General features: G+C 47.3%; 1 protein-coding gene across 4 annotated transcripts in view; it reads right to left on the reverse strand.

Moving 5' to 3' along the window:
• Positions 1-1,062: 1,062 nt before the first annotated feature.
• Positions 1,063-20,585, reverse strand: part of KCTD16 (potassium channel tetramerization domain containing 16) — a 94,611-nt gene continuing 75,088 nt past the window's right edge. For all 4 annotated transcript variants that reach the window (XM_027781284.2, XM_027781285.2, XM_055811896.1 and 1 more), the window contains exon 3: positions 1,063-12,894. In XM_027781284.2, the coding sequence (XP_027637085.1) occupies positions 12,443-12,894 (452 nt within the window). In that variant the 3' untranslated portion in view covers positions 1,063-12,442. The remainder of the gene's footprint in view (positions 12,895-20,585) is intronic.

A 20,585-nucleotide genomic window follows, 5' to 3' on the forward strand; every position in this document is an offset into this window, starting at 1 on the left:
CTTCAATGCCAGTGGTGGAATTTTAGGAATTGTTCTTATCTTTTAGCCTGGATCAATTTATCCCACCACACTTCTCTACAAGAGTTATTCTGCTTTTAATATTTCAAATCAATTGTTTGCAAAAGGTGTTGAGCTGACTGATCAGAAACAAGCAGAGCTCAGGCATCCCCGCTTCAGGTCATCAGTGTGTCCGCTGTGGGGGGACAGGGCCCCCCCTGCCAAGGGAAGGTGCCCTCAGCAGTGGTGCCACTGCAAAACTGCACCTTTGGTTTCATCACCTACTTTAAAAATGATTTTGAAGAGCTTTTGAGATCTAGAGTCTGGTTTGGTTTTTAATCAGTATCCTTGAACCCAGTTTCATCCTGGGTTCATTCGTTTCAGAATCCTCAAATTCAGAAATACTGCTGTTCAGATTTACATTTCTAATCTACACTTTTGATATTTTTATTGTATTTTTTTAATTACTTACATGATGCAAAGCTTTAGCTTGTCTTGAAATTCAACTTCTGCATTATATTTTTGATCTTGGAGTAGGATAGATTGATCACAGCAGAGTTGACATGTGCTGTCAAGAATAAAAAGTGAATATTTCAGTGTCCTTACTGGACAAAAACCCTCCTCCATCCCTGCAGCTCCCTGTGCTGGTGGCGGAAGAGGGACCAGGGAAGAAACACAGGGATAATCAGAAGATTATCTTCATGGCTTCGATGCAGAATTCCTTATTAATTCCACAGAGTTGTGGCTGGCCAGGTAACAGGTGTGTATTTAGCTGCCTAATAGCATATGTTCAAGGTGCAGCTTTGAAAGGACTGTCTCCCAAAATTGCAATCTGAACTGTCTGACTGGCGGCTGGGCTCACCCACCCAGCTCTGGTTCCAGCACTGTTGGTCACACCGTGAGGATTAACGATGGTGTAACCAGCCAAGGACGGGGTCTTCTGTGGTCACCAGCCCCCCACCCCCCCACCCCCAAGTCCCCCACGACAGCATGAAGCTGGGGTGAGAGGCAGAGGGCTGTGAGAGGTGGCAAAGCACATGCACACGAGTGGCTTGGTCCAGGACGCACATACAAAGCCAAATGCCTTTTTTGTCTTTGGTCAATTTTTATTTATCAATAAAACAATACTACAAAACATGGGAAACATCTGCATTAAATACAGATCTGCTGTTACTTTGCCAGTTTTTAACCTGCTGTATTTACAGAGTTGACCCCTACGGACATTCCGACAGCAGGAGCCCAAGGGGTGGTCGCTGCAGCCAGAGGACAGGGCAGCACCAGCTCCTCGGCACCCAGTGGCAGCAATGGGAGAGAACAGTCAAGCAAGAAATAAGTATCTGCTGCTCTCAGCTCTCAGATGGGACTACCTCATTGTCTCAGTCCCCTGCAGTGGGTTTCCCCTTTGCCCTGCCCTCAGTGCAGTGGGGAGAGGCTGTTGCTGCAGGCTGGAGGGTGCACGGACCTGCATCCCAAACGCCACAGTCCCACCCGAGTCCTGCCCGTCTGGAAGGGAGCTTCCTTCTCCACTGGACCATTGAGCAAGCTGCTGACCTTGTTTGCTCTGGTTTTGGGGCACAGTAATAATGTATTCCCACACCTCTCAAGCTCAGGGATGACTTGCATGGTCAGACCTTACCCTGTCTGGACATCATGTCTTGTGGGAGTGGCTAAGGTCAGTGAGCAGAAAGGGTGGCATAGGTACTAACCAGCAGCTTTCCCATCCCAGACCTCCTCTGTGTATTAAGTGCTTGGACAGCTTGTCATTTTGGGTGTCTTCTCCTCTGACAAGGGTTGGAACAAGTGATGAGTTCATGCCTTTTTTCCCACCATGACTTACCTGTGTGGCTGGCAGCAGCATGACTTGCAGGCACAGAGCAAGTCTGGACCTGAGGTGCTGCTCAGCCTGACTGCAAGCTAGAACGACTGTAACTCGATCAGCAAGAAAAAGATATATATATATATATATATATATATGTATATATAATCTCCTTCAATTATATAGTTGTAAGGCAAATTAAAATTATTTTCTGATACTACCTGGTACCAAAGAGAATTACTCCTACTTTCCATGCACATCATACAGTGCTGCATAGGGAAGGTAATTAAATCCTCACTAATTATCATACAGGTATTCTAACCTGAATACCCATTGCTCTTTCACAACTGCCCTGACATGAAAAGAAGACAAGACAGTACCCAGAGGTGCTAGGAATAGCAAAATTCAGCTTTCTACCCTAGAAAACATGGGAAGCTACAGAGTTTAGCTCAGGATAGAAGTGTGCCCCGACGGGGAGAAGACCCTGCCACCACACCAGAGATCTCATTTGCTTCCCATGCGTCCTCCTCCTTTTCAGACTGGAAGGATTTGGAGAGATGGGGAGTGAGATCAAACCCCAGAGAGTGGTGAAGTGGGGGGAGCTGGACCCAGAGCCTGGGCTGAGTCGGACCAATGCCTCGGAACATTTCTTCTTTCTCCCAACTGCTGCAATTTGTCTTCACCTCAGCAGCTGGTAAAGGAGAGCAAGCTGGGTTTTTTCTTTCCACATGAAAGGGAATGAGGACAATAATACGTTCCATAATGGTTCAGCTTTTCTTGAGATCTAGGGCGCTGGGCAGAGGCTGCTAACTGGCACTTGGCTGAGCAGCCCCACATGTGTGCCCTGGAGGGGATTGTCTGTTCACACCTCATCCCCAAGCCCCTACAGTCACGACACCTCTGTGACAGGGCACGTTCGCTGAGCACAGCTTCTCTAGAACTACCACTACATTGCCTAAGACATAAGTACTATCATAATTAAATAAAGACAAAAGAAGTGCAAGAACAGGGGCAGAGCTATGGCTCTGCATGTGGTCTCTTGAGCCACCAAAGGAAAGCAGATAATTTTTACAAACAAAACTTTGATCTTCAACTGATGCCTTTTATTTTCTCTTTATCTGTCTGCCCAGGCAGTGGCAATAGCCTAGGACTTCTAACTACACCTCCCAAAAGCTCAGAGGTCTTAAAGGAGTTTCTTCCTGGGACAAATGAGTACACTCGTCCTCAGGGGTCTCAGACGAGATGCCCTGTGGCCCCAGAGCCATCTCTCTGTGCAGGTGTGTGCATCCCCCAAACCCCACTTAAGCCCCAAAGCATGTCTTAAATCAAGACAGGCAAACAGGTAGAGCTGCTTAAAATATTTTCAGCAAGATGTGCCATTTTGAAAAAGCCCCAGTGTATCACAAAGGCGTACAGATGTTGGAAGGAGGGGGGGTTGTCCTTTAATAACAGGTGTTCAGGCTTGTGAGCAGCAGCTGTGCTCACAGGGGGCTCTCAGCGAGCCCACCCACCGCCTACCAGCATCCCTGCCGTGGGGCGAAAGCAGGTAGCCAGGATGGGGGAACACGAGGTGCATGGAAATAAGTATATTCAGGAATGCAGGTGAGTCTGGGAAACAGTCCTGGATGGGAGAAAAAAAAAATGTGTGGAAGGGGGACATGCTTAAATGTGCAAAAACGCATACATTGCCATTCTAAAAGTGAAGGATTTCAACTTTTGTTTCACAAGTTCTCATTTTTCAGTTTTAAACTGAAAATTCAAACTAATTCAAACAAAAGAAGAGCAAAAATGGCTGTAATAAATCATTATTAATTTCTTGTCTGTTTGAAGTGAAACATTCCTTGCATTTCAGGTTAGACCAAGTCATATTGGTAGTTTCATGTTTAAAAAAAAAGAAAACCTTCAATTTTTTTGTTCATTCTGAACTGTCTTTTAAGAAAAAAACTAAATCAGTCAGCAAAGTAAAAATCCACTGGTCACAAAAATCTTGTCCACACACAAATGCAACAGCTGCAGAGACACCTGCCATCCAGCTATTTTCAGCTACTGGCTCATGTTACCGGCACTGAAAACCTACAGCAATTTATATATATGCCATTTGGATAAAAAAGTGTACCTGGAGAAATAATCTGTACCATTTCTGACAAAAAAAATGGTGATAGCAGCATCGTTAGTTGTTTTATTTGTATGAAGATGAATGCACTACCATGTGAGCTGACCTTCATCATCCACCCTCCAAGCCGCTGTGTCCCATACAAGCTCCAGCTGAATCAGCCCCAGAAGAGGACGATGCTGCTGCCTACCCGACAAGAATGAGCCAGCAACGAACTCTGGGTTCCAAATGCTACCCGGCAGAAAGCAGGCAGGTAAACTGGGTTAGAGACCACCAGGGTTGTTTAGAAACAGCAGCAGAACTGTCTTCTCATTTCATGCCTGCACCTTCACCCCATCTCCTTGGGTCCAGACAAGGGGTGGTAAATTTGGGAGAAGCTCACCCAAGAGCTGTGATGGCAGTTTAGGGAGGGGAGGGCCCCGGCTGCGGGCTCTGCAGGTGTTGGCATGCTGTCACCAATACAGACGGCAGGCATCTTCTGCAGAGTCATCATCCGCTGGGGTGGGAATCACATTATCATCTGGCTCATGGTCCTTCAAGCGCCGGCCATTAGCAGGCTGCCAGCGGAGCGAGCTGGTGCAGCAAGCTGTGACTACTGCACGGCGCTCAGCGAGCATCACGCCTCGCCATCTGAGAAGACATAACTTCCAGAAATGCTTTGCTTTCCATATGCTTGTGCAGATACTGTAACATCCAAATCCCTGTTATGGTGAAGCACCATATGGGAGAAGCTGCAAAGATGGGATCTTTCACCTTCTCCCAGGAAGGGGCCATGGGAGAAGAGGCCTCCTCCGAAGAATAGCCAAGTACCACAGATTAAAGATAATAATAATAAAAAAAAATCATCCCAGGATACTGAGCCCCGCCCCCCAGGTGAGTAATTGCCTGCTTTTCTGGCTTTTTCAGAGCCAGCTTGCCTACAGTGATGCTTCTGGATTTGCATTGCGTTAGTGTGTGTACATGGCTGGAAAAGCAATGAGAGCCAGGCCACCCGGAGCAGTGATGACAGCAGTGCTGAGCCCTGATTACCCCCCAGACAGCTGTGCAGAAAGGAAGAAGAGATAACAATAAACCCAAATTATGAGTCTGTCATTCCAAGAACAGCACTGCTGGGGAAGAGGATGGCAAATGGCTCCTTCCCAGCCCTGGGAGCCTTCCTCTCTTTCCATCTTTGCAGCAGCTGTGCACTCTGGGACCTGCCTGGGATGGATGGCATGGGGACCAGCACTGAGAAAAGCCACAGCTGGCTGCCTCTCCACATCCAGAAGAGATATCCTGCCTTTCCTTCTGCATCCTTATCCTCCTGCCATGCCCTGCACTTTCTCCACTTGTGACTCAGCCACTGGCTGTAATGAAGCCATCCTTTGCCAAAGCATCTTTAAAATGACAGAGGATAAAAGTATTTCAAAGTGTTCTTGGAAATACTCTGGCAGGTGGCCCTGATGCAATGATGGCTTTTCCAAAAGTATTGCTGCTGGTGACAGTATTCCCAAAGCACGGCATCAGAAAATCCCTGCTCAAGACAGGGAGGCAGAAGAATCTCACCCTGCGATCACTGAACTCTTATTTTCACCCCAACCCAGAAATCAGCGAGGAGAAAAAAACCCACTGCTTTCAAGGGAGAGCAACCCCCAGCCTGCAGGGAACTGGTTAACATGAACTGATGCTAAATCACAGTGGGCAAGAGAGCATGTATGTATCTATCCGTGTATTTGTGTGTGTGTGTATATATATATGACAGTTGAAGGATACCAACTTATTTATTCTTGTCTGTGCTCTTACAGTGTATATGCACTGATTTATTTGAATGGCAAGACACAAATTAGTTGCAGTTTTCAGCCACCCAATGCCACAACACTGATAACTGTACTTTTCACCAGCATATTGTATAACACCTAACCCGCACATGTAAATGATTAATATGGAGTGGCTCCCTTCACTTATCATCATCCTAAACAAAAGGTCATCTCTTCTGCCAGCAGTGACGCTGGAACAGAAGGCAATAGCAACACTTCCATTTACCACCTCCGAGCCTCTATAAATAGGCAATTTTGTTAGCAGTTGGACCACAGCTACCTGGCAGGTGCCATTGCATGAATGACTCCACACCGGTCACAGCTATGACTTGTGTGGTTTTTTCCAAGGTGTCTCTCTTTCTGTCATGGTGTTATTTGTACCAGGGAAATACAGCAGGCTAAAAGCTACATGATTTTTTTTTTTTTTTACATACCACAGTAGAAACAGTTACCGAGTTATATTTGTCAGAGTCACAGTAGTTTATGCATATTTGCTATTCACAGACTGCAGAATATTGCCAATAACCTCACTGGTGGAGACTGACAACACGGAGATACATGCATTCATGTGAGACCATAATCAATGATGTCTATACTGTATTAAGCACATTCATTTTTTTTAAACACCTTCCAGTAAAATCAATTCCTTTAAATTTGTAGTTAAAACTTTTGTTTTTTTCCACAATTACGCACAAAATAACCTGTAAACAATTTGACATTACACTTATGTACAGTGAACCACGTTGGAAAGTAGAGGTAATTCAGTGGGTGCCACTTAATCTACATCAATGTGCAACAGACTGACTCAGCCTCAGCAAAGTCATTAAGTGCTTGTATGAGGTCCGAAAATGTAACATAAGCAAGGCCCCGAGTAGATCACAAAATCACCAAACCCCCCTCTAAATCCTCTGTTGGCTGGGAAAATACTGCCCTTACAGCACCCACCCCTCTAACATGGGTATGTTAGTATAAACCAAAGCGCCTGGGTCAGATCACGTCCTGCAAAGGCAGGGAAGGGGCCAGCCCCCGCCACTGCCCTGCACCTGCCCCTCGGGCCAGGGTGGCTTGGCCAGAGGAGATGCACAAACGGACGTCAGGAAGGGACATCAGGAAGGGACCCCCCCTGCTGAAGACCAACAATTCCCATCCAACCACCTGGGCCCTGCCATCATCCTTCTGCTTCATGTTGGTAAGTTTTGTCTGTTTAGTTCTGAATTCTGCTTTTTCGTGTTTGCGTTATCATTGCTATAGTTTAAAATCTGTAATATCATACTTATAAACTGATTTTTTAGCTAAGTGATATCGATGCCAAGAAAAATAAAGAATGTCTTTTTATAATATAAATAATTTAAAAGTGCTTTTTTGTTCTTTTACTATTAATCTACAAAACCCCGTTGGGGCATAAACTATCCATAAGACTGGACAATTATTTTGTACCATGATATACATGGGGCCTTATGCATAAAGTACTCTGAAAGTCAAGTTCACGTGCATACTCGCAATGGTGGAAAGGGCTTCAGGGCAGGGTAAGAAGTTGGAAAGGTTTCTCCACCTTTCTGGGGCTAGGAGAGCAGTGTGAGACATGGCTGAAGGTCTTGGGTACAATATGGTCATTGACAATAGAAATCAACCCTGTTTTCCACTTCAGCCCAAAACTTTGCAAATAAAACGAATAAATGGACTCACAAAACTAGAATTAAAACCCCAAGCCATTCTCCAGAGTGCTGTGCAGCCTTTACATTGTGTGTGCAGATGATTTAGGGAAAAAGTAAAATAATTTGGTCCCCATGGGTCAATGTAAACTCACATGTTCTCCCTTTGCCTCCCCCTAATGCTTTGAGTCATGCTCAGGTGTCTGTCTCGAGGCATTGGGGCATGTAACCAAGCCCTTGGAAAACTGGTATTTCTGGCCATGAGAGGTGTCAGCAGGCATGGGCTGCCAGGGCCAGTGGGATACACGTGGCTGGGATGGGAGCTGAGCGGAGCCCAGCTGGGCTGAGCCCAGGTGCCAGCAGCACCGGCGGCCAGGAGGGAGCAGGGAAGGCTGCATCACCCACCTGCAAGGCATGCATCCCGTGGTGCACTTGTGCAGGGGTACGGATGCCTACCACGCTCCTTCAGCCCACCAAGCAGAGCTTAAGCAAGACTACTAAACAGACCATGATAATTAGAGGTCGGCTATGCAAGACCATCACCGAATGAGCAGACCTATTTGCCATATGCAGAGGTGATGAACATTGTGAGCTACGTAAGTGGATGTGTATCTATTACAGCTTAATGGCTTTCTCTCATCCTCACTGACACAAGTGCCCATTTTTCTTAAGAAAAGGTGTTTTAGTAGAGTCTCAGTCCTACTGAAGTCAATGTAAGTTTTAAAATTAGTTTCAACAGAACTTGTATTTGCCCTTTGTCATGTGTGGAAAGTAGCTCAAAGCCTAGTTTACTCCCCAGATATTTTAGAAAGAATAAAGTACTCTGTTAACTGAGTTTCATTTCGGCTTGCTACCGACAAGTGACCAAAAATGTCTTAGGGACAGGCACGGCTTCTCTCACTGAAAAAAAGTAGAATTGAGCTGAATATTTTTAGACCTCAAAACCCAGCTACCTTTTAGACAATCTATTATTCCAGTCTCATTTTTCCCCACTGCATTGCATCCGTCTCCCTTTGTCCCCTCACTGCTTCATTTCAGCAGTTGAGTAGCGGGGGGCTGCAGCCCACCACCCCTGCACAGCTCCAGGGGAAGACCTGGGAGTGAGGAAGGTGCTGAGCACCCGCCCTGTTTCCCTACTTGTGCCCAGCTGACGGTTTGGTTTGAGGTACCGTTTTGATACCCACCCACTGCAGTGATTTCTCCCACCCCTTCTAACAATGGGTGCTGCTGCATCCTGCAGATGGGGGAGAACAACCTGGCCAAAAAGGTGCATGTATCTACCTATCTATGTATATGTACGTATGTGTGTATGACATTTTTTATGTACGTGTGCATGACGTTTTGGGGGTAAGAGGTCTTCCAGAATTAACACATCACCTTGCTGTACAGGGAGGACCCCCCAGCAGCAGGAGGTTTGGTTCTTTCTCCTGACCTCCCGCTGCCTGCATGTGAACTACAGGGCCATCGTGGAGCAGAACTTTTAATACCCTGGCGCCTGTCTCTACCAGCCCACGAGTCTTCCACACCGCTGCTTGGTGCCCCCATGCAGGGGCTTGTGCTGGCAGGGTCATGTGCCCAGCAGTGGCCCTGCAGCTGCATGATGGTGGTGGGACAAGGTGCCCAAAGCGTGGCTCTTTGGTGGGCTGCAGTTCTCGCCGTGGGGTGTTGGTGGTCCAGAGAAAAGCAGCGAGGCAAGGAGGGAGAGGAGGGGACGACCTTTGAGCAGCAGTAACGGATGCTGTGCAGCATCCAGCATTTAGGCTAACCCCTGCCAGGGAGGGGAGAGCGGCTCCCCACCATTGCTCCTCTACAGCAGAGGCTCTTCCACCTAGAGCCTGCCAGCCAGCCTTAATAGCAAAAAGCCTCGAAGCACAGCCCCCAGCTCCTGCATCGAGCCACCCGTAAAACAGCTGCAGCAGGAGGTTAGACCAAAACGAGATCCCTGCAGTAACACAGCAGAAAGTGCATATGAACACACACACACACGAGTGTGCACACACACGCCTGGGCACCTCTTCTCCTTCGGCTGCATACTAAATTGTGTTTCCTAGCAGGTTTGGCCTGCCTGTGATTACTAAAGTTTAAGACCTTTATTTCTGTAGCACTGGAGAGTAATAACCATTTCACAGAATCATAGATTCATAGAATAAAGGCCACATAAATCAAGCCCATTCCAGCGCATTTCATTTGGTCTAATTCTTCTATAGTTATTAATCATCGTGCAATTCTGTGCAACCTGAACGTCAGTCTGGGAACACACGTGTGTGCGCACGCACACACATTCACATACACCCCACCCTACGCCCCAGCGCCTGTTCTTTACTCTGTCGTATGTATTTTATAGCCCAAATATTTGTGGTATTAAAAAGAGATGGGGAATTACGTGGACTGGTGGGAAGGACAAGGTTTTAGTTGCAGCCTGGTACTGAGGAAGAGGGATGATCCATCCCGAACTGCACACTCAGCTGAAATCCTGAGGAAGAGCCCTATCTGTTCCCCAGTTTTATTTGCTTGCTGCCAGAGCAGTGGGGAAAGATGCAGGAAATGCTCAGTAGGAAAAGAAAAATGCTATAAACAAACCAACGAATAACTAAGAGGAGCCAAATCTGTGGATCTTGTGCAAAACATTGATTTCCATGTGAAAATGTGCTTTGTGAGCAGGTAAGTGCAGGGCTGCACAACTACCATGCCTGAACTCGAGTGTGAGTGAATGAATGACTTAAAACCTGAATTGGTTCTAGAGCCTGATCCCAAAAAGCACTGGGTTTTCTCAGCGAGCCCAGCATTTCCAGGTCAGACCCTCTACTTTACAAGCCTCACTCTGCGTTACCAACACTGCATGTTCACTGTAAGAAATAGCATGCCTCTCATGCATAAAAACTCAGCAGAGATGATGCCAAGCTGCCACATCTAAGCCCTGTTCTCCAAAGACTGGGAGATGTATTGCTGGGAGGGCTTTTCCCCCTCCCTAAAGCAAGCTCATGCTTATGGATCACTCTGGACAAGTATTGCTACCTTTTTTGCTGGTAAAATTTGCATCCTCACCAATAAACACCTGTATGACGTCTGCAGCCAAGCAATGGGTGTGAACCCCTGCCTGTGTACTCACACAGACTTTACAGCTCTTCTGGCAAAACAAAAATGCCACAGCCAGATGTGTGGGTGCGATGAAGCCCTGCAAGCATGAAGGTACCACCTTGCTGAAACTGCATGAAGATCAACAAAAATAATCTGTGTGTGCTTGACATCATCTCCCGCAGCAGTCTGAAATTTAAGAGAGGGGAAGCCCTGGAACCTGCAGGATGCTAAATAAGTCAGAATCAAAGTGCTTTTTGTTACCAGCACTATCACTTCCCATATAATCTCCTTCTTCTTTTAGAAAATGAATAATATATCTCAAATACTCTAGCTGGTTTGTTCTCAGCTATGGCCGAAATAGGTTTGCTGGAGCAATTCATTTTTCCATCACTCTCTGTGGCTCACTCACCCTGGCAGCCCAAGCTCATTCCTGAGCCAGGCCCCTCTGACCTGAACCCCCCTGACGCTTACCTGCCCCAGGTTTTGCTGGCCCTATGCCTTTGACCACTTGCTTACACTTGGTTCCTGGGCACTCTTGGGACGCTGCTGCTGTGCTCATGCTTTACCCAGCAAGGAGGGCCTGCTGCACTCCGCAAGACTGACCTCTTCCCCTTCCCCAAGCTCCCACGCCCTAGGGGGCTGTGGGCTGCAGGACCTCCACTCCAGTCAGTGCAGGACCAGTCTTTTCCACAGCTCCCTGCTGGCATGTGGTGAATAACACATGACAAGCAGCACAGTTTGTTGAGTAACATCCCGTTGCTGGCCGTGAACAGGATTGACGCTGAGACGGACATCTGCAGGAGGGGATACGGGTACCTCCTTCTGAGGGCTGCATTTGCTCTTGAAGTGCACATGGCTGGAATGGTGCTGCTCCTGACCTCTAGCAATTGAACCGCTGCCAGTCAAAGCACTAAACCTGGCTTGTTAGGCAGAAAATTTCTGGTGCTTGCTTCTGTGCCGGACAGGAACCAGTGCCCATTCTCCCTGCCAGCTGCGGCCAAACACCCCTGGCACATGTGCCTGGCAAGCCTGCAGAAACCAGCCATCCTCACCAGCACAACCACTCTGCCTGCTTCCACACTCGACCCTGGAAGAATTCCTACAGCTTTCCAACTGTGATCATCACACATTTAACCCACTGGCACAGGAGAGCCTTGAGAAACACAAGAGGTGTGGGGAGGATACAGAGGGAACAAGATCATCAGAAACAAATGGAGTATTTTGCTGATGGCAACAAGGACCCACACACTGTTCCCTGGTCTCTACTGAAATGCATTTACAGTGTCTCAGAGAAGGGAGGGAAAGAGAGGGAGTGGGGGAGAGAGACAGTGAGATGGGTTTTCTACTGTTCAACTCTCAAAGACCTGAAGAAGAAACGGAACATCCATAGACTGCTAAAAAATGCTCTTTTCTGAGAAAGTGCAGTTATAAGGAGAGAGCCAGAAATCTTTAAGCAATATATATTGATATATATATACATATATATATACACAGAGATATATATACACACATATATATATATGCACATATATATATACACATGCTTAAGGTAAACTGTCATGGCATAGCTTGTTTCTTTGAGCTGTGTATGCCCCTCCAAACAAACTCACTACAAGGAGAACACAGAAGGCATGCAGTCCACAGACACCCCTGGACACTGACTGCTCACGTGCCATGTTCCCACCGGCATCAGCAGCATCCGCATATGAGCATCTCTTGTTGGTATGGTTGTGCCCTTAAGGTATTCAGCTTGTGTAAGACTCAGAGTTTACGAATAAAAGCGTTTGTCATTGTGCTTCCATGACTGGAAAAATATTGTTACCCTATGACTGTAAATGTTAAGGTGAAATAGGCAAATTAGGCAGTACTATAGAGATGGATTTTTTTTTTTTTGTGAGCTAACAAATAATTATTATTGGGAATTATTTTTTTTATCACTTAGAATCTTGCTCTAATGGTAATAAGGTTGTGTGCTTTCCCCACCCTGAGCCTATAGGTGGTACTTCCGCAGGAGTTCAGATTGCCAGGGATGTTTCCTTTCTGGAAACCTGTCTGGGATTTTGATTTTGAGGAAATCCTGGATACATTTTTCTAGCTCCTCCTCAATGGACAGCTTCTCCTTCACTGCTTTTTTCTTGTTGGAGTTGGACTCCCGGGAGCCAGAAGTGAGAGTCCGGAGCAGGTCACTCTTTCTCCGGATCTCAGACTGTTGCAGCAGCTGCACCGGCCCCTTCTTGGCCGGCCGGTCCAGAGTCTGTATGTTGGGCTGGCGGGTGACAGGGCCACAGATGACGGTCTCCTGGGGGGAGCTGGCCTCTGACTGGCTGTCGCAGCTTGATGTCGACAGCTCATTGCATGACGTGCCGCTCTCTCCCTCCTTGTCGCCTTTGTCATTCTTGCAGCAGCAGTCACAGTGGGACGAGGACCACCGGGAAGGCTCACCTGCAAGAGGAACAGAGAGCGTCCTGGTGTTACCGACAGCTCCAAACCCCCTGCCTGCACCCAGAAACAGGCTGCTCACCCACCACTGGGCTCGCTGCTGCCTGCCGAGACCTGCGGGAACTGGGAGTGACACAGCCTGCCAGCGCGGCAGGAAACCTCTCTGGGAGCTTTCCTGGATGTCACACAGACTGTCAGCAAAACCTCCACTTGGTCTCAAGTGGGAGATGATTTCCATTAACATTGGAGCTCCTTCAACTGCTCCACTAACGTGTTGCTCAGGTCCCATGAGGGTCCCCTGAGATATCCAGCACATGTCTGAAAGTTTTCCGAGATCCTCAATGAGAAACAGTCACTGGAAGATTCAGCCAGGTGTTTAACCAGAGCAAGCAAACATCCCTGCAGGAACCCTAATTGCTTTTCAAGCTTGTCATGATTTGCTACTACCTCTACCCACCAGCCCCAGGGCAAACCCTGAGCAGATCACAGGGAGGTTTTTCTCCCCTAAGAGAAAATCCTGATGAAGTGCACATAAATTTTGCCTAAGGAAAGACAAAGAAAAAACAGAATGGGGACTTCAGATTTTGTCATTCCCAATCCATTCCTCCACGTTTTACCTGTATATGGGGCTCCTTTGAAGCCAATAAATTCATAGGTGTGAACAGAGGTTACAGGGCCAAGGCCAAGGTTACGAGTTCAAAACAGACAAATAAATGATGAACTTTTGGCTGCCAAAGCCCAGGTGGCAAAGCCTGCTGCCCATTCCCACCCCAGCCACCGTCCCTGCAAAACACAACGGGTTCAACAGCTCATGCTGGCACTGGTCTTCCCGGGGTCTGCGCTTAATGAGGGCAAGCCTGGACAGAAAAGACTAAAGTTTGTTCATACAGGAAGGGTCTGTCTGTGTTGGTGTGTGTAGGAGTTAAGGTGGTACCCGAGGTGGCTGAGGCACTGACAGGTCTCACCTGACAATCCCAGGCTGCTTAAATCTCACCGAACCCTCCTAGCCTCATCATTTTTCTGCCTTTAAAAGGACAGTGTCAAATACACTGTTAATTCCAACCTATCTCGTTTTTATCCTGTTTGCCATGGTTAAAACCGAAGACCCATGGATTCTGCAATAATCTTCTGTGCACAATTACACCCAACTGCAGAGTCCTACTCCTCATTAGCAACCACACGTAACAAACCAGTGTAGGCAAACATCCTGCCACAGGCTCTGCCCCACAACAGACCAGTGTAAGCAACACGGCGTGGGCCAGCAGCTCTCCTGTACAGCAGAGATGGAATTCCAGCCCCACTGCAGGGGCAGGACCCATCACCGTTCCACAGGGGCATCACCGCTGTTCTGGGGCATTTCACTGCAGCCCCAAAGGCAAGCCGGCTCAGAGCAAACACCCCGCAGGGAGAATCACGCTGGTGCCAGGCTCAGAGCCACCCCACCAGTGGGTTTGTTGGCAGACAGGTTATACCAGGCTTGCTCCCTCCGTCTTCTGCCAGCACAACATGTGCTGCCACATGGTGCGGTCCCATCAGAGGGAGCAATGCCACAGGGGATTATGGGTGGTGCTCTGCAGTGAGAGGTGCCAAAAAAATCCCACCGATCCTGGGTACAGGCAGCCTGTGCTGATCTCTTCTGGGATCTTACAGGTAAAATCCTGGCAGTCACAAAGAAATTAAGTGTTATGGGTTTGGGTCTAGTCCCCAGCACGTGGTGAGCCAGTGGTGGGGTTGCAGGAGGCATGCCAGCACAGGCAGTCCTCCAGCAATGGTGAGCCAGGGAGCCAGCAACCCTGTGTGATGTCCCCACCATGGGGGACACAGACACGTGGCCCTGCAAATCATACGCTTTCCCAATGGCATGAAACAAAACAAAGCAAAACAAGATGCTCCTCATGTCTAAACAAAACGTTCAGACAATACTGCTGTCACTACTCAGGAACATGTTCATTATTATTCTAGTCTGTAATCATCACAGCCTTTATACATTCATCCAACTAAATATGACTGTTTGTTCTTTTTTAAAGTAAGAAATCAAACAGTATTCAGGTGACCATTGGATACGGAGGTCAATAAACATCTCTCCTGCAACAAAAAGGTTGTATACAGCCTGTTATAAAATTCAGAACTGGGTATCAGAAGGCGCCTGGCTTCCCCAGCCCATGGGGAATAGGGTTTTGGGAAATTCTCTCTTCCATTGTGGACAGTTATAGCACCCCAAATTTCTCCAGATATTTCTTCTCTCAGGCTTGATTGATAGCACAGCCAGCTTTGGCTGTAAAACAGTGCAGGCAGAGCCACCAGCCTCCACCCCCATGGGTAGCACCCTCCCAGCATCCCCCTGCCCTGCCAGCCCCAGACCCCTGCAGACAACTCATGTCACTTCAGGGGCAGCCTCCCCATGTATGAAGGTTTGGTCACGCACAGAATAGAGGCTTTGGGGAAACATGTCCTTCATTTGCATAACCCATCAGTGATGGGAACTCCTGAATAGTACTTAATTTATTTCCTGATTCATGTAGCACATGGCTTGATTTTTTTGTTTTTCAGCTGAAGACCTGCCCAAATGCAGTAATCTGTGATAAAGGGAAAGAGCTGGCATTGGTAACAACTGTTCCCTGACCAAACCACTGCAATAATCATGGATTTAAATGTCATTTGGAAGCATCCATCTTCCCACTAAAATGTAATTATCATTACCAGCTCATGCAGATTGGTAACATTATCCAGATCAAGAAAAGGATAATTCAGCTTTGCAACTTCTGACCAGCAATACAGACCCTGTTCTCAACCATGAGAAGGAACTGGGGGCCCCACAGCCAGTGTTACACCCCAGTGCTTGTGGCATTTCTTACTGGGGTGCAAGGGTTGGAGAAGGGAATGGGGAGGGGGAACAGTCAGGTCAGAGCTGCAGCTTTGGCCCAGTGGTTTTCACAGCTGGGATAGGCAATGTGTGGTGCTGGGATCGCAGTTGTGCTGGCAGCTCCTGCATGGCTGGGGGAGGATGGGGGGGGTGGGGGGGTTGGGGGGTGTGTGTGAGGCTGCTGGGGAATCCCCTCCTCACACAGGGTCCAAGGTGACCATTTGATGCCATTGGTCTAGAAACAGGCCCCCATCAAAAAAATGGGGCCAGAAAAGAAAAAGGAAAAAAAAAAAAAAAGTTGCTGCCCATTTCCAACCCCCAAGTCTCGGGAGCAGATCCTGGAGGAATCTGAGGAGGGGGGTTGCAAGCTCATGGTAGCAAAATGTTGAAAAGCTGCGCTGCTGATACTCACTGCCCTATTCTCCTGTTTCCCCACCTTTTTTGCAACCATGAATACAATGCATATAATTTACAGAAACAGGTGGAAAAACAAAAGTCAGGAAGCCCCTCCTCATCTCTTCCTTCCTTTTCCTTGTCGACTATGAAGGAATCTTTCAGTCTGTCAGCTGCATGGCTAAGTTTAACTTACAGGCTTGTTTCAAGACCTGTTCTGTATCTTGTCTAAAAAAAGTCAACAATGGCTAAATTGATTTTTTTTATAATTTGCTCAACTTTGACAAAGGCATTAAATGCTGAACCTTTGTAAAACCCTGATCACATGAGCTTCTGAAAAACACATCCATGAGCCGTATTGATTTGCAGCTTCTTATTGCAGTTGACATACAGCTCCCTGAGGGTTTTGCTGTGTTGCAGCCACTGTCTGCTCCCTGTGAGGGACTGCTGGAGCCTCCGCCCTTCCTAAACACAGAGCCATTTACTCCAGCAAGCAACCACCAGCACTTGAAAGGCAGAAATTAATCAGGTGGAAGGGAACCAGTGAGGGTGTGTCTGTCCATCCCTGTGGGAACACAGAGATGCTGGGAGGGGAGTGCCTCCTTCCTGGCTCTCCTGGCCATCGGGAGAGCAGCTCCTGCTCTCCTTGTCAGTGTTTGCTCTGCTCTGCACTCGCCTGTAATTACTTTTCTCACCTGTAAAGTGAGTCATTTTCCCCATGCTGCTTGTGTACATTTAAGGACGACAGTGAATGCTAATCGAGAAACAGATCTGACCAGCATCACTGCTGCCACCAGCTCTTTCACAAGGTAGTTTCCCTCCTCTGGACACTAGGCTCCCTCCCCATCATGGCCCTGGAGGATAGCGGGGCTGAGCTCCCAGCGGGCAGTGCTGGGGATGCTCACCTGCTGCTACGCCGGGATGATGTGCTCCAGCTGCCTTTGCTGCTTCCCCACCCCACACTGAACTGAATGAAGTCTGAAAAATGGTGAAAAATTAGTTGAGAGGGAAAAGGTTACTGCTCAGGTACAGACCCATTAGTGCACCATGCAACCTCCTCCTACAGCCTACCATTGACTCTGAGCAGTTTTCGGTGCCTCCTTAATGGTTTCTAAGCAAGCTCATAGAATCATTCAGCTAAAGCCACATTCCATAGCAGGCAGGACAATCTGTGAAATCCAAATTAAATGGCTGCATTCACTCAGCCAAGGAACAAAATGCCAACATGCACCTCAAGTGCCGAAACAGCCCAAACACCGAACATCAGACACAAAATATCAGATCACGGCAGTATCACAGGACATTGCTGCGATCACTCAATGAACCTTTGCAAACCTGAGCTACTGTTTGGCACACACGGGGGTCACAGACACCTCCTCACAGCTGTAACTTCATAGCTATGAGAAAGAGGAAGGGGTCCAGTCCCCCGTGTCCTGCTGGAGGGGCTGGACCCTGCTCAGGTATGGCTGTGTGGGCAGGGGACCCACCAGATGGCATCAGGCACATCTAGAGTATATACTTCATTACCACAAAACAAGCCTTTTATAAGTTAATTAAGACCTAATAGATGCTGATTTGACTTAATAAATATTCACCAATGATGGGCATATTGTGGGTAAGCCAGGAGGCAGAAACTCATCTATTCATGAGGCAGAACAGCAAAAACCAGGTGAGATCTGGGTGCTGGAAACAGCTGCAGGGTTTGGAGAGGTTCCTTGGGCAGAGACCTCCCACTGGCACCCAGTGTTCAGCGAGCTGGGCTGGGCTGGCTCACTGGGAGGAGAGCTGGTGTCCAGCAGCGGATGCTGTGGGTATGCAGCAGTTGCAGGCAGAGATCTTCAAACACCCCCGGGGAAAGGCAAGAGCCCGGCTGAGCAGCTGCTGCAGCAGCAGGGAGAGCTAAAACCAGCAAGCTCCTTTTTGCAACCTGAACAACTGCTCCACTCTGCAGAAAAAGGGGCAAAGGTAAACAGGTTTATTTTTGATTAATACTTTTTTTGACACCTTTAAATGGTGGGGCAGTCTGTACACAGAGTTAAACACACTCCCCAAACCCATCCTGCCAGTCTGGCTTCCAGCCTCCGGAACACTCCTGCCCTTGCTGGCCTCAGCCCAGCATCACACAGCCAGAATCCCTGTGGGTGCGTGGGCAGCAAGCATCAACAGACATGTACTTTTACTTTTAGGTACAAAATGAGCTTGTTTTATATGCTGAAAAGACCTTAATATAATTATTACAAGAACAACATATCAGGCTAGCCAGAGCAGTACATTAAGAAAAATCTAAAGAGAGAGGGAAAGCTATGGAAAAAATTGAATTGCCTTTAAGCATTTAATGAAGTAGGGGGAAAAAATAATTTTCATTAGTCTACCTTCAGATACCAGAGGAAGAAAAAAAGAAAGGTTCCAGTACCAAGCAATAATATATGAAAAATACATCTGTGCCAACAGGATCAAACTAATTACCATGCTAAGAAGTTGGCTCTGTTAGTTAAAACAGTACTGTAAAATTATCTGATCTCAAGTCAAGCAAGCTGAGCTCCACTTTGTTGCAGGTGCACAAGAAAAAGTGTGGGCATAGCTGCCTAATTTACTGCTTTGCAGACTCCCTTTGCCTGATTTTCACTCAGTCAGGCACAGGCTGTGGAAACCTCCATTCCCTGCGCGCTTTGACAAACAACTCCAGACATCAGCTCAGTGAAATGGCTTCTGTCACCTCCTCGGGAGCCAGGGGATGCTAGTGTGTTCCACAGTCAGAACTTGCCAAAACACATTTAAAAGCCTAAATCTAAAGCCAGCTATCAGTCACGTGAATTTGCCAGCTAAGTGAACTTATTGAAGGATATGATCATTCTGCCCACAGAGTTTCAGAGACTACCAGGGTAAGGAAACACAACAAATTCTAACAAGCAAAGGAAGTTGGAGATTCTAGACACATCATACAAGATCTAATTTTATCATTTTAAGTAACTAAATTATTCTCTGTATTACATTAGTTGACATCAAAGCAAGGGAAAACAATCGGTCAGTTGGACTGAAAGATGTGGACCAGACTTGGGAATTACAGATAATTGCATGCACGGCTGCAACACAGCCTGTTAGAAATAAAATCCACAACACTATCATTAGCAAGGAAAAAGCCATTTGGGAATTGAGGAGACGGGTAGCAGGTTTCAGAGCTGCGCTACCACTTGCACGGCACGCTCAGTCCCGAGCTGTTCAAGGGTGAAAAGGATCAAGTGAGCCAGGTCATCGCTGCAAGGTCAGGTTGCTTGGCAAAGAGGGATGCAAAATAGCTCAGGATTTAAAGAACATATTTTCATTGCTGTTTGCCTCAAAGTGATGTTTTTTCCTAGCAATTTTAAACCAAACATTTCAGTTACCCTATACTAAAGGAAAATAATACACTGTTTGGTGCTCTAAAAAAGATTCACTTTTAAAAGATGATTTGGAGCATGGAAGAGGGGATGGAAGGCGATGGGCTACTACTGATTCAAAACTGTGCCACGTGTCACCTCCGTGTAAACCTCTCCATATCTGGGCGTAATTAGAAGCTGCTGACAAACTCAAGTTCCATCAGAACATGATTTTGTATTGCATTGTAATGAAATAAGCACAGCAGTGCCCTTCACACCTTCAACGCATGCACATTGCACGTTATTTTGCTGGGTAGATGGAGTTTTAAACAGCAAGAACTGTGTGGGGTCAAGGCAACCGCCAGCCAAAGGAGTGCTCAACCCACAAGCCCTCCTGGTAAACTCAGCCTGTGTGGGACCAGGATCGGCCATGGATCTGGGCTTGGGGCTACACCACCTTCTCTAGACTGGGAGCACAGTCTTTGATAGCCATGTGTTGTGGAGCAGCCACACATAAAATGAAATCAATAAAACCCTACTGAAAAAATGCAGATTGCTGCTAACTGAAAGCAATGGCTGCAAACTGAAAAGAAATCAACAGAAAAATAAGAATTGTCACAGCCATTAAAAAAAGTTAAGGCAAATCATTCACCTCCATGCCAGAACACCATTGGTGCTCTTCAAGTGTTTTTCCAGCATTTTCTGGATCACTTTTAAAAGACATTTCACCCAACTATTTACTTCATGGAATATAATTTTGGTGGGGGAGTTAGCAACTTTCAGCCCAGAGTCCCCAGGGCTCACAGCACCTGGGCCAGCCCAGTGGGACATGCCCCCACCAGGGTCGGAAAGCCAGCTAGAAGCAGAGGAAGGATGCACAGCCCTGAGAGCTGAACCCATGCTCCCTCCTGCTCCGTACCAGGATTGCTCTAACCTGCTAAACAGCCTGTGGCCACAGCTGCATGCAGCTACTAACGCACAGGTGGGTACGGTGTCTGATGCAGGAGTACCTCTGAACTAGCACACACAGTCAGCTCTCCTACTAAATCCCGTATCAAAAGCAAACCCAGACATATTCAGAA

This window comes from Falco peregrinus, chromosome 8 (assembly GCF_023634155.1).
Source record: "Falco peregrinus isolate bFalPer1 chromosome 8, bFalPer1.pri, whole genome shotgun sequence".
NCBI classification, from domain to species: domain Eukaryota; kingdom Metazoa; phylum Chordata; class Aves; order Falconiformes; family Falconidae; genus Falco; species Falco peregrinus.